The sequence below is a fragment of the Patella vulgata genome, chromosome 1 (assembly GCF_932274485.2).
Source record: "Patella vulgata chromosome 1, xgPatVulg1.2, whole genome shotgun sequence".
NCBI lineage: Eukaryota > Metazoa > Mollusca > Gastropoda > Patellidae > Patella > Patella vulgata.
In genome coordinates, this window is record NC_065879.2 from 57723048 (window position 1) to 57737750 (window position 14703).

Genomic DNA, 14703 nt, shown 5'->3' on the forward strand with positions numbered 1-14703 from the left:
TTTCTTCCAACACTTTCTTCAGAGAAATGAAAGTCTGATTGCAGAAAATGGTCACTGCAAACAGTTGAATAATCAGATGGTTGTCACAATTTACCATCTTTTCCCAATCTACTTATATTCCTCGCCCAGTCATATTGATTGGGTCTGCACACTCGGCAGGAATTTCACTAGGCCTAGGCCTACCCTCACGTGAATCATTCGGGTTACTGACAACATTTGTGTAGGCCTACATTAATTAGTGACAGTGACAAACGCTGGATATTTGGTACAGGACGAGGGGTATCCGGTGTGGAAAAATTGCGACCCCACCCCCTCATCACCCCAACCAACAAAAAATGAAAAAGCTAAAAGAGTAAAAGTTTAACGATTATTATTATTCAACACTCGACAACAGAATATAAAGTGAATTTTTTATACTGTTTTTTTGGGAAATCAGGCGCTTGGACCCTCATCTGAAGCATCCACTGACAATTAATGCCTGTAATATTAATAAGTATTAAATACAAATAAAGCAAGAGTGCTGACAATAAATACCCGACGTTGATTGACGTGTTGTTAGAGAAACAGAAAATAGCCTAGATGTTTATTTTACTTTGGACGCTTTTTCTTCAGTTACTTGTAGTCTAACAAATATATATTATAAAATAAAATGTCTAACAAAACTTACGAATGGTAACTTATGGTCGAATCCTTAGAAAAACGGTTGTAACAACCGAAAACACAACACGTTTTCACCATTTTCAGCTGACGCCAAGTTGCCCACTTACTAAACGTAATTGAACTTCCTCTAGTTCTATTTATAACTCTATGGCGACACGCCATGTAGTCTCGGTCACCCAGAACCTTCTAGTCTTCAACATGGGAGATGCTAATTGCAGGCCGGTCCGGGAAGGTACGGAAATTACCGATGACACGATGATTGCCGAATCCATTGACCAATCAGAGTGCCGAATCAATTGACCAATGGGGGGCTTTGTTTTTATTTACTTCGAACGCGTGGGTATAGAGAGAGCCCTTGTTTGGGGAAACGGTTCTTAACTTCTTGTCTACGATCCCACCCAAGGTGGAAGTGGACGTTAAACTCCAGAACGGAAACGGTTCGACCAGCTCGGCATCGAAACACTAAACTACATAGAGAGCTTATACCAGATTAGCAGGATTGTGGAGTAAGGGAGGGTCACGGTTAGACGGAGTAAGGCGAGCTTACGGTAAGACCGTATACGGTAAGACCGGCTTTGCACGTAACTTAACCACTAAACCCACAGATAGAATAACAGGAAGAAGCTTCGGCTCTCCGTCTTGTCTGCTATATCACTTTTTTTAGTGGAAGCAGTCGTTAAAGAACCAATTCCTCCACGGAAATGGCCTTAATAAGTTAATGGATGAGAGAAGTATATTTGTCCGCTTAAATGCAGTCTCTATAAATCAACTACCAAACAATAAATGTGGTTTTTTTTACAAAATGAAAGGAAGAACTTCCCAGTAAACCACTCTATGGAAGGTCGTAAATGGAAAGATTGCAATATCATATTCTGAATATATCAGCCTACAGGAACACGTTTTGGCTCTCAGTCTCAGTCCTAGTCCTAATTCTTGTCTGCGATATCACTGTAGTGGTGCAGGATTGAGGGGCTGACAAAGACAGCTGTCTAGTGATTAGGATGGGACGAGGACCCGTGTATAGATTGGCGTGCAGGTTAAAAATCCCATGACAGTTGGAAATCGATATAAGAGTCGGCTATAGGGCCGCTTCCCGGGCAAAATGCCTGTCTTCTTTATCCCAGTCAGAGCAGAACAGTAGGACGTTAAACCGCATTTCAATTCATTTTATAAAAGAAATAATGAATATAAGCAGCAAGTCACAAGATAATCTTCACATATTTTATTGCAATGTTTCCGACATGGTTTCCCCTTGTCAGTGGTGCAGGACTTAGAGACTGACAAGGGCAGCTCTCTAGTCCTTCGGATGGCACATAAAACCGAGGGCTCGTGTATACATTGACGTGCAGATTAAAAATCCCTTGGCAGTTGGAAATTGATATAAGAGTAGGCCATAGTGCCGCTTCCAGGGCAATATTTCCCTCATATAACTCTGTATGGCGAGCGCATGCCGTCTTCTTTAGCCCATTCTGAGCAGAACCGTAGGACGTTAAACGGCATTTCATTTTATAAAAGAAATAATGAATATAAGCAGCAAGTCACATGATAATCTTCACATATATTATTGTAATGTTTCCGACATGGTTTCCCCTTGTCAGTTGTGCAGGATTGAGGGACTGACCAGGACAGCTGTCTAGTCTTTCGGATGGGACGTAGACCGAGGACTCATGTATACATTGACGTGCAGGTAAAAGATCACTTGGCAGTTGGAGATTTATATAAGAGTAGGCCATAGTGTCACTTCCCGGGAAAAATTTCTCTCCTCGAATTTTGTATGGTGCATGTCCGTCTTCATTAGCCCAGAGTTCCCTGATATGGATGCAGTGCTTACTTTTAGAGACAGTTCTTATTGCTGAGTATTAAAATCCTAGTTACTCAATCATGAGTACCCTAAATCTAAGGTACATTTCAAAGTTCATGTCATTCACTAAATATAATGGCCAAATATACTATACAAAGTGACCTAATATAGAGGGGATAGTGCATGCTTTTGGAGACAGTAATTTTTTTGTACTGGGCTCCATTGCTCTAGGCTGAGGACTAAAATCTTGAGTAACTCGAGTGCTAATTTGCAGCCAATCATCCAGTCAATCAATCAATCAGATTAAAAGACAATAGTCTTACTGCACTTTAATCTTTATCTCAAGGTAACAAATGACAAAGCAAACAACGACCTTCAAGTATCTCATTATTCTATGGCTATTTAATAAAACAAATATATATTTTGTTTTTGGGTCATGCTAACTAAATTACCAGTTATACAATTTAAATATATTATTAAACTATTTGGATTCATTAAGAATTTCATAAAATTATTTTAAAAAAGAAAATAAGGTTAATTAGCTATACTTTTGATTCCTTTTTCAAGTCATCTAACTAAATTACATTAGATATACAGTTAAAGTTGAAGAGCAATTATAATAATTACTCTTCAACTTTCACTGTATATCTAATGTAATTTAGTTAGATGGCTTGGTGGTTAGAACGGCTTGTTACTCATTTATTTATCTTATTAATTTACATTTTGGCGTCAAGAAACAAGTACATTATCATATTCTTGAAATATCAAAAGTAAATAACATAAACATATATGAAGCAAATTTATATAAGCTTTTAGCTTGTTTTTGTATCATATCTTTAAAACTGTAATGTATTATATAATATTTTATGAATAAAATATTGTTTAAAACAAGTCATACAGTGAAAATGTTTGTTTTCGTCACCACTGCTAATCACTTGAAAATTTACCTTGCATGTTATAATTTATAGAAATAAAAGTTCATTTATAGTGAATCAAAGATTATTTTGAGTTTGATATTGAAGGCACTTCAAGGCAGAAAAAAAGGTTGTCTTTTTAATATGTGTGAAAAATGGAATTTTATTTATCTAATGGGTAATGCAATCTGGTTAAAACACAGATCCTATTTCGTTTCATTTTTATAGTTCAAAATTTCGTTTTACTTGTCTTTACTACACTTGGATCTGGAAGAGTTGTTAGTTAACTCGTGTTCTGAATGGTGTCAGGGATAAGCCAATGAAACGGTCTGTTACGGCGAGCTTTAGGCGTGTTTTGCCCGGAACTGTGGGTAATCCACTAGTAACATCAATGCTGATTGGTTAATCAAATGTCTGACGTCATAGGGTCATAAGTCGGTTTTTTGACCCCTGACGTGACCTATAGCTATAACTTGTCAGATCTTCATGTAGAATAGGCCATCGAAAGTATAAAAAAACGAAATAACGATCTGTATTTTAATCAGATTGATGGGTTATGTTAATTAAACATACATTATGCAAGAGCTAAATCTGCCAATTGAAGTTCTTTCTTTAGACCTGAAATGTTATCTAAATTATTAATTATAGACATTAATTAATGTTCCAAAGACTTGTCTCCTTGCTGAAGAAATGATTCGAATTTATCCACGGGGGGAAAAAGTTCAGGCGATAAATTTCAGTAATACTCTTGAAAACAACACAAAATAATAGTTCTAACTCTTTATGTTGATATCAAATTGGAACCGTACACTAAAATCTATCTAACATATGTATTCACATATGGTTCCGAGGAACTAATTACAAACTGAACATAAGTAGCATTCTGAAAGAATAAAATTAACAATTATAAGCCAAATGAAACTCATCAGAAAAACGTAAACACTGATAATAATCTCAATAATGATTGAAGGGAGATAACTCTTGTTCGACTATAGGAGGCAGACCACCATGAATTTCCCCATTGACTTCAATGTTAATTCTGGCCTCTTTGCCCACCTCCAACTTTTCCCCAAATTTTCGTTGGGCTGAATGCTTTCCACTACAGACAGAGGAACAAATGGTCATGTCTTTGCACTAAAATTTGTATGAGGTTGACCACCAAAATTTTGAGATACACAAACTTGAAGAAGCATACTAAAAACATGTAACTAGTTGCCGTACATATCGCCGTAGCTAACCTGATAACCCTCTTATCCTTCCGCCTCAAAATCATGAATATTTACCAAAACCTGGTAGAAAATGTTAATTCAAACCCTCTTCATCCATTCTAGACCAAAAAATCAACACAAATGGGCATGCAAAAGGGGAGAAAAGAGAGAGAGAGAATTGCTATAAATAGACGAACTACAATTTAAGGGTACCGAGATGGTGAAATTTAATGGTGGTCTGCCTCCTAATGACTCATAAACATTCAGCGGTGATTTTAGGTTTTATAATATACATCTACATATTCATAACTAATTTGCTCCTTAGACTATCAAAATCGACAAGAATACCTAGTATATGATCTAACACTAATATCAAAAAGCTGATACATGGCATAACATTGATTTGTATGAATTAATGGCGACTCTTAAACAGTGAATAATGCCTCGATCATCAGCTCACTCACTTTCCATAACAAATAAGTGACAGATAATTGACAAAATACATAATTTATACTATAATATGATTCACTGAATATTAATATAACAATATATTTGTTTGTACCTAAAAGGGTTTTATATCTGAACTACAGAAATCAACATGTCATCAAGAGAAATTGGATGGGCGACTTAGCAGAAAAGATGGTGGCAAAACTCAGTGTAATAGTCATGCGCTTACAAAACCCGTGCAAATTTAGTGACACCTCATTAAAGGGACAATCCTGCGGCTGAGGACAATATCAACTAACACTGAACTATACAATATATTAAACTAATCAAATATTCATAACAATCCTCCCAGGGAAAACCTGGAGTGTCTTAGTAACAATAAAAGTAACTTAAAGCTAAAGCCAATACTACAAACATCACATTGCTTCTAAAATTGGGCAAAATTTTTGAATTTTTGACTTTTTATGCACTTTCACATAACGCAATACACCATCAGATCTCGGACACACCTCAATAATACGCGCAAGTTGCCACTTTCCACGAGACACATTTTGATCTACTAGTAGCACAATATCATTGATCTGTAATTGACGCTCTTTTCTCTGCCACTTAGATCTTCTCATTAAAGTTGGAAAATACTCTTTTACTAATCTAGTAAACGTTCGCGACACAATCGACTGAACAAATTCAAAGCGTTTATGTAAATTCTTGGTTCCTTGAAATGGACCTTGCGGAATTTCTGTAGTTGCTCTCTCAAGAATAAAGTGGTTTGGTGTAATAGGTTTAAAGTCATTCGGATCACTCGAAGAATAAGTAATTGGTCTGCTGTTGACCAAACATTTCACTTCTGCAAACACAGTTGACATTTCATTCCATGTTAATGTCTGCTCTCCAACTGAAATTTTCAGAGCATTTTTTACTTGTTTTATTAAACATAAAACATTGAAATTTTAGAAAGTACACTTCTCTTAGTAAACTGATCAGCAACAATGTCCTTCACAGAAAAACTGATAATGTCAGACTCAGAATTCCAACCAATACCTAATGTTTTTGTATTTGCGTCTCTCTCTCCATCTAAATCAAAATCTAACCTGATGCGGATGAAAAGACAAGACATTTACAAAATATAATAGCCAAATATAACACACAGAGTGATCTAAAATAGTGCTTGCTTTTAGAGACAGTCTTATTGCTCTGAGATAGGATAGGATTTACCAAGTTCCCCAGACACTGCATAATCAATACAGTTTTCACACTGGCGGATATTAACAATACCTAAGACCACTGTGCACCATGCATGACAATCCAGCTTGCACCTGTCGCATTGTTTTCTGTCTTTCTCATACAGGACTCTGAAGCAATAAGGAAAACCTGATACTTTAAGTTCGATGTTGCATATGTTTCTGCCTGTGAACCCTCCATTGACAATAGCTGGAAATGGTTCTATTTTTCTATTTTCAAGGCACGATATCATATGTTTACGGAGCATTTTCTCATTGAAGGTGATCATACCCGGATTCACGCCATTGCATATAGCTGTGGCAATTGCAATTGCAAAGAGGCCACAATCACTTCCATTTGACTGCCTTTGAGTTGGTTTTACAATAATGTCGAATTGACCATTTTTTGGTCGCATGAGCTGGAGCAGACTGTTTTTCACATCATCAACTACTGAAGAATACAAACTGTCATACAGATGAACTTTATTTTCCTGCGTGCAACCAATGTTTGAGACACAAATCCAATGATTGCCACGAGTGTGGAGGATCTGTATGAACTCAGACTGCTCAATTACTGGATCAAACTTGGGTGCTTTCACTGTATCTTGAAAAGAAGAAACCAGTGGGAATTGACGACTGAGGAGCTTCTGGGCAGCTGAAATGTGAATATCTGAAAGCCACTCCTTTTTTTCGAGAATAGTCTTATCTTTTGTTGATAAATGCAAGCCAGTACTTTGGTCATCTATCCACATACTATTTGGGATTGTTTGTTGAGTTGAATATGCAGCAGAATTGGTGGATATAGTTGACAGTTTGGGCGCAGGTACAGTGGATGGCTTTGGCACAGTGACTGTTGATGGTTCTGGCGCAGTGACAGTTGATAGTTTTGGCAAAGTAACAGTTGACAGTTGCGGCAGAGAGACAGTTGACGGGTTTAGTGCACTGACAGTTGATGGTTTTGGCACAGGCACAGTGGCAGTGGACAGTTTTGACAGAGTGACAGTTGACGGTTTTGGCACAATAATAGTGGATGGTTTTGGCGTAGTGACAGTTGACGGTTTTTGCACAGGCACAGTGGACAGTTTGGGCACAGTAACAGTGGACAGTTTTGGCGCAGTGACAGTTGGTAGATTTGGCAAAGTGACAGTTGACAGTTTAGGCATAGTGACAGATGGCGGTTTTGGCATAGTGACAGTTTCGACAAGGACCGGGACTTTGAAATGGTTGCGCATCATTTCGGAGGCTTCACCAGATCTTTTGTGCTGCCAGGGTACCTTGTGTGGAGGTTTGAATCTTCTCAAGGGTTTTATATCTCCTCGATTTCCACATGTTCCAACTGATTGCCTTGATTGTAGTCTCTTTTTTGTCTTCTTTTTGGGGGAATTTAGGAGCAATGTGCCATCAGCAATAGCACCACCTCGTAGCATTCTGCAGATTTCGTTTGCCATATCTGTAGCCTTGTCGAGAAATTCTTTATCATGGCAGAGATAGGCAGCTGTGGTGGCACTTGCCAATGCTGTGCAGCAGTATGCACGTGATTTCTTGATGTTGTTTCTCTTTGGTGAAGGAAGTGGCTTCAATGTGGTGGTAGAGGGTGTAGGTGCATCACTCTCAGTTCCACTGTCTACAGACATGGCACTATCGACTTCCACTTGTTGGTCCTGAGTGTCGTCACATTTATTCTGTTCTTTTTGCTCTGTGATTTCGCAACTTGTTTCTTGTGTTGGACAGGCATCTAAGATAATGAAAGGGCTACACCTGTAAGACTCTGGCAACTTTGAAAAATTCCAAGTCGGATAAAGTCTGAATATCGCCAGAAAATGCTTGCAAGGGTACCTATATTTATCCCAATCAGGGCACTCACAAGATGGCTCTTCAAATCTGACTTGGTACCAAACTGGTGCTCCAGGTTCAGCGTCCATAGAAAGAACCTCAAAAGTTCCGTCATCAGCATTCACAAGGTTCACACCATTCTCTGGCCAATCTCTTGCAGAATTCATTCTCTTCAAGACATGTTTGCTGAAGTGGTGTGGTCTGTCACTCAGATAACAAGGAATGGCTGCAGAATAGTCCTTGTACTCCTGGCTCCAAATCATATTAGTTCTGCAGTATCTCTGGTATGCATCTGGCAGAAACTCTCGTAGTATCACTGTAACCACCCCTGTCAAACTTTTATCGGAATGATGACAGAGATAACTATGTTTCAGAACTTTGTTTTGGGATTCTACTCCATTGTTCGTGTTTAGCACAATATCCAAAGTTCCAACCCGGTGGCACTTCACCAAACGTTTCACTTCTGGTAACCATCTTGATTCCATGTATGTCTGCAAGTATTGATTGTTTTCCCAGAGGGCACTCATTCTGAAAGTTTCTATTGCGGTTTTCATCTCATCCTCTGTCATGGCATTGGCAATACTTCGCATCATTCCCAGGGCCTGTTTTTGGTCAGTAGTTGATAATTGGTTGCAGCTCTTGCTGACCCATCTCTCCCATGATTGATTTATGTGGAAATCACACAGGAACACACGTGCTTCTGGAAATACCTCCCCAACTGCACCAATCTCAGCTAACGAGTAGTCCATCATAAAAAAATTGGGATGAACTTCCGGATTCCAATCTCTAAAAATCCTCAGGGCTTCTGCAATATTTTCAATTGTTTCGTCCTCAATCACAAACTCTCCAATGACAATGTACGAATGATTGGTCTTCACACACAGAAAGAATAAGGGGAGTGCATATTTCATTGTTTTATAGGTTGCATCCAGTAAAACAATCTGTCCATAACGACCAAGTAACCTTCGTTGCCAATCTGTTTGGTGACAATACAGCAAAGTGTTACCACCTTCTTTCTTACTTAAACCATTTTCAACTTTGGTAGTGCTAGGGCGAAACAAGAATCTATCAGTGGTTTCCAACTCCCACTCTTTCACCTTTTCCAAGAAATTTTCCTGATCTACCTTACTGTGCCTATTTAATGATTTCGCAATGTAGATGTGATTTCTGATATTTTTATCAATAGGAAAATATCCCTGATCAGTTATATCAGGCTTCTTTACACTGTCTTTGAACAGAGTTTGTAACACATAGTCACGTATAATATATTTTATTTCCCGAACACTGTCTATCCCTTGAGCCACCAAACCATGAATTTTTGAGACAATATCCGGGTGGACAGGCATTGAAACTGAGTTGGCAGTACTTTCCAGATTGTGATTTCTATGTGCATCTTTCATGGGTGCCAATATGTAATACCGATCTATCGCTCTGGCAGTTCCTTTTGAAATATCTTCTCTCAGTCTGTCAAGCATTTCTTTCTGCCTTAGCTTCCGTTCCCAGTTAGAGATTGAATCATCATTAGCAAATTTATAATTAGGGTATATTTTTATCTTCCTAATTTTGAGGTGTGCTGGGCAGTTCTTCTTGAAGGTTGGTTGAAGAATCATGCGCCTTTTCTGCCGTTTGTCGTACTCCGAATGGTCAGGGCCAATCTGAAAGAAAAGAGTAGACTATAAAATGATAGCCCTAATGTCATTGCTGTTGTTTTTTTCTCAATTCAAACAACATATACTATTCAAAAGAAGTAGGGGATATTTGATTTTGGGGGCATAATACTAAAATATGCAAATGACTACGAAAAAAGTCACTATAGAACCTAACAGAAGAAACATTTCCAGTTACATGTGACGCCCAAACGCACCAATAGCTACCGCATGGAATGCAGGTGATGCTTGGGATCATCATGGGGGTCCAACCCAAGATTTGCACGACTCTGACTTTGAATGTTACAGTCATTGTGGCATTGAATTCCAGGGTGGAAACATCAGTTTAATTGTTTTAGTGACCAGAAAACAAATTTTGATATGCGTCGGCTTACCCAAAATGAAAGGTTACGTGCCCTTGGCATGCTACAGATCGGCACAACACAGGCGGTTGTGGCGCGGACGATGAATGTTTCTCAGTCTGTCATAAGCAGGCTATGGTCCAGATACCGTGATACACAATCTGTACAGGACAGACCACGCTCAGGTCGACCAAGGGCGACAACTCAAGCCCAGGATCGATTTATCCGTACCTTGGCCTTGAGAAATCGTGTCATCACAGCAAATCAGATCAGCGCTCGTCTTCAAACAGACACTGGTGTGAGAGTGAGTGGCCAGACGATTCGGAATCGACTGCATAGGGGTCACCTTCGCGCCCGACGTCCTCGCGTGATCCCTTGTTTGAGAGATCATCACATTCAGGCAAGACGTCGTTGGTGTAGGGATCGTCAACACTGGGATAATCGACGCTGGAGCAATGTGATGTTTTCAGATGAGTCAAGGTTCACTGTTGATTTTTTGGACAGACGTAGGAGGGTGTGGCGTCGTCGAAACGAGCGCTTCCAAGACGTGAACGTCATCAGACATGATCGATTTGGGGGTGGTTCTGTTATGGTGTGGGGAGGCATCACTGTTGCTGGAAGAACGGCTTTACATGTTGTTGCAGGGCGTGTTACAGGCCAGTACTACCGGGACAACATCTTGGCAGTCCCTGTTGTGCCGTTCGCACGACGTCATGGCCGCCGTTTCATCTTCCAGGATGACAACGCAAGATGTCACAGGGCCAGGATCGTTACAGGTTACCTCCAACAACAGAACATCACCACATTACCTTGGCCAGCACTGAGTCCCGACCTCTCCCCCATCGAGCATGTCTGGGACATGCTTGGACAGAGGTTACGTCAACGTCAACAACGTCCTGCCAATGTCCAAGAACTTGCTGCTGCGTTGCAACAGGAATGGGACAATCTGGACCAAAATGACCTTAGACGTCTCATTAGGAGTATGCCACGTCGGATCAATGCTTGTTTGGCAAACAGAGGAGGACTTACCCGTTACTGACTTGGTTGTGATGCTGTGGTAACTTTGCTGTTTGACCCCGGGTATCATTTTACCCTTATAATGGTCAGTCTGTGCCTTACTTAGTCTAACGATCATTTGGAATAAATCGATGAATGTGAACTTCATTTCATTTTGTCATTTGTTTCTTCGTCAGTTTCATTAGGTGACTTTAATAACACTAAATAAAATCAAATATCCCCTACTTTTTTTTGAATAGTATATTTCAAAATGAATTACCAGTAGTGTAAGACTATTGCTAGAATTTTTGCTCTTTAAATTAATGATTGCATTATAATGTATCTTTGATATATAATTGAGTTTACACATTCTATAGAAGTTGTATCTAATGCACTCAAGGAATGAGTGACAGATTATAGAACCAAAACATAGCTGGTTCTATGTGTCAACGAAATATCACTAGATCTCTCACATGACCGGAAAATTATGATTGCATGATTTGGCTTGAGTAACCATTCGTTATAATTAATTACGTCATATTTGACCAATTAGTTAATTGAAGGTCCACAACCCAAAGCTACTTGGAAACTAGTGCTTATTGCGTCTACTTAGCCGAAAACTCAGCAAGTTTTGAAACAATTATGATTTGGTTACGTTTGGCACTCTATCAAACTCTACTCAGTCTATAGATGTACATGTACACCTCACCTTCGTTGCTGTTTCCTTGTCATCGTGTACTTTGTGATGTTCAATACCAAAGAAACATTATTTGCGGTACACAGCTTCGAGTTTAAATGGCACTCCAGTGTACGGAATATGGATGTCACCAACATCACTCTTCCAACGAAGCTTGCCTAAAAAGAATGGAAAGGCATACAGTTCAATATTCTAAAGTAACGGGACCTGTTTACCTGTGGGTTTTTTTAAAAGAATTTTCACGCTTTTAATTGGATGCTGCTCCACTAGTTTGCTTTTGAACTGAGAGTGGCTTCCAAAGAGAAACAAGAGCATTGCTAATGCTGAAACACACGTCCACATTCCTGCTTTGATTGATATTGTACTTTTTAAAATGAAGAATATGAAAAATGAAACGGCGGCAATAACTGTAACTGGAAATAAAAGTTTTAGATGTACCTGACAAAATGTCAGGCACTAATGAAATATTACCTGACATTTTCAAATTAGTGCCGGACATGTATTAATAATATCAATAAAAAAGAAAAATCAGTGTCAGACAAAATGATAGGCACCAGAGGTTTTGTTCCTGACAACGCCTGAATCTGTGCCTGACATTGTCAGTGACAGGTGCCTTATTTCATCCTGACATCATTTAGCCTTTTATGATACATAAGCATGCGGGTACAAGTGTCTAGCGTTAGTGGGAAGATTCCTACTTCCGCAATACATCCAAGGTTGGTTGACTTAAGTGGTTGATCAAAAATGGATTTGCATATTTTTATAGTTAATTGGTTTGGATTAATTTTGTCCACATGTATCCCCCCCCCCCCCTCCCGCATGGTCTCTATCCTCATTTTGACGTATATACATACACATTGGCGTGAATTTTTATTATGAATTAATACAATGACATTGTGATTCAATTTCATGGATGCAAAGCATTAATTGTGATACCACATAATGTCTATATCATTATCTCGTGCTTTGAGTGCCCGTCCTGCCCCACATCTGTCGATAAAGGATAAAGCACACGGCCGAGAAACTTTTCTCATAAAAAGTGTTGATTTACCCCAAAAAAAAAATATGTAGCTGGGACCCCCCCCCCCTCCCAAACCCCGCCTCTGGATCCGCCCCTGTCATCGAAATAACACTGGTACAGTAATTATTTATTTCGTTTGATAATGAAATGTCCGCCCCCCCCCCCCCCCCCCGCCAAAGTTATGACAAATCCACGTCCTTGTTTACAGACCAAATATTAAAAAAAAAATAGGGGGTGTGACACGGCCCCAGGGGGTTGGATCAATGGGAAGGGGTAGTATTAACCACTCACCTTCTTCACTATATCGTTGTTTCTTGGCTGATGAATTCGAATCTCTGTAATGACCGCAGGAAGTTGAAAACTGTTGCCCTGTTTCCGTACGCAAGTCTTTTTCAAACTTCTCCAAATTCTCTAATCCATCAATGTAACCTAAAAAATAATGATAATGACATAAAAGACAGTAATTTTGGTTATATATGAGGGATTTAATATACACGGCAGTCGACGTATTTCGCAATAAAGCTTTTCAAGAATGTGCTATAAATTGTGAGCTTACACTTACATTGATTATTTTATGTAATGATGTATTGTCTTTAAATCCTCAGATTAAAACAAGTTTGCATATATTTAATCAAATACTATTAAACCCATAATATTGTATGGCAGATAAATATGGGGAGCTTTTTATAGTCCTAAGTTCAAAGAAGGTTTCTCTTTAGAAAAAAAAATTTAATGCTATAGAACCTGATAAGCTTCATGTTAAATTTTGTAAATTTCTTTTAGGAATAGGAGTACACAAAAAGAGTTCATATTTTACCGAGCGGAATCTCTCACCCGTATTCCAGCACCCGATTCGAGATCTAGCTAGCAGACATAATTCTCAGCGTACTCCAGCACACCGATTCGAGATCAAGTTGGCAGACATATATCCATATGTTTAGTATTTTTACGGTAATATATCTCGAAACGCCAACATAGGAGCCTTCTGAAATTTTGTTTTCTAGTAGTTTATTCATCTCTTGATTCCGTGAAATAACAAACATTTTCCCACCAAAGCTGGTTTGGGTCGTTTTTTGTCGCAGCGTGGGCGTGCCCGTTGTTTATTGAACCCACAAACTCCGCCTCGAATCCGGATGCCAGGAACTTTGCGGTGGTATAACTCGATACGCCAAGATAGAAAGTTAATGAAATTTGGCATGTTCATGCCTTATGCACCTGTCCAGTTGATGAAATAAAGATATTGAAGCCACCAAAGCTAGTTTAGAAGTCATTGCGTGCGCAGTCAGCCTACCCCAACCCGATTCCCCATATGTTTAGTATGTTTACGGTAATATATCTCGAAACGCCAACATAGGAGCCTTCTGAAATTTTGTATTCTAGTAGTTTATTCATCTCTTGATTTCGTAAAACAAAAAACATTTTCCCACCAAAGCTGGTTTGGGTCGTTTTTTGATGCAGCGTGGGTGTACCCGTTGTTTATTGAACCCACAAACTCCGCCTCGAATCCGGGTGCCAGGAACTTTGCGGTGGTATAACTCGATACGCCAAGATAGAAAGTTAATGAAATTTGGCATGTTCATGCCTTATGCACCTGTCCAGTTGGTGAAATAAAGATATTGAAGCCACCAAAGCTAGTTTAGAAATTATTGCGTGCGCAGTCAGCCTACCCCAACCTGATTCCCCATATGTTTAGTATGTTTACGGTAATATATCTCGAAACGCCAACATAGGAGCCTTCTGAAATTTTGTATTCTAATAGTTTATTCATCCCTTGATTTCGTGAAATAAAAACATTTTCCCACCAAAGCTGGTTTGGGTCGTTTTTTGATGCAGCGTGGGTGTACCCGTTGTTTATTGAACCCACAAACTCCGCCTCGAATCCGGGTGCCAGGAACTTT

General features: G+C 39.1%; 1 protein-coding gene across 1 annotated transcript; it reads right to left on the reverse strand.

The window, feature by feature from the left end:
- Positions 1–2848: 2848 nt before the first annotated feature.
- Positions 2849–9696, reverse strand: LOC126809776 (uncharacterized; the record flags this gene model as incomplete). Its single annotated transcript, XM_056098749.1, has 4 exons — positions 2849–2859; positions 7962–8115; positions 8803–9307; positions 9569–9696. Coding segments are annotated over 4 exons (798 nt in total), but the record flags the coding sequence as incomplete, so codon positions are not given.
- Between the last annotated feature and the right edge of the window lie 5007 nt (positions 9697–14703).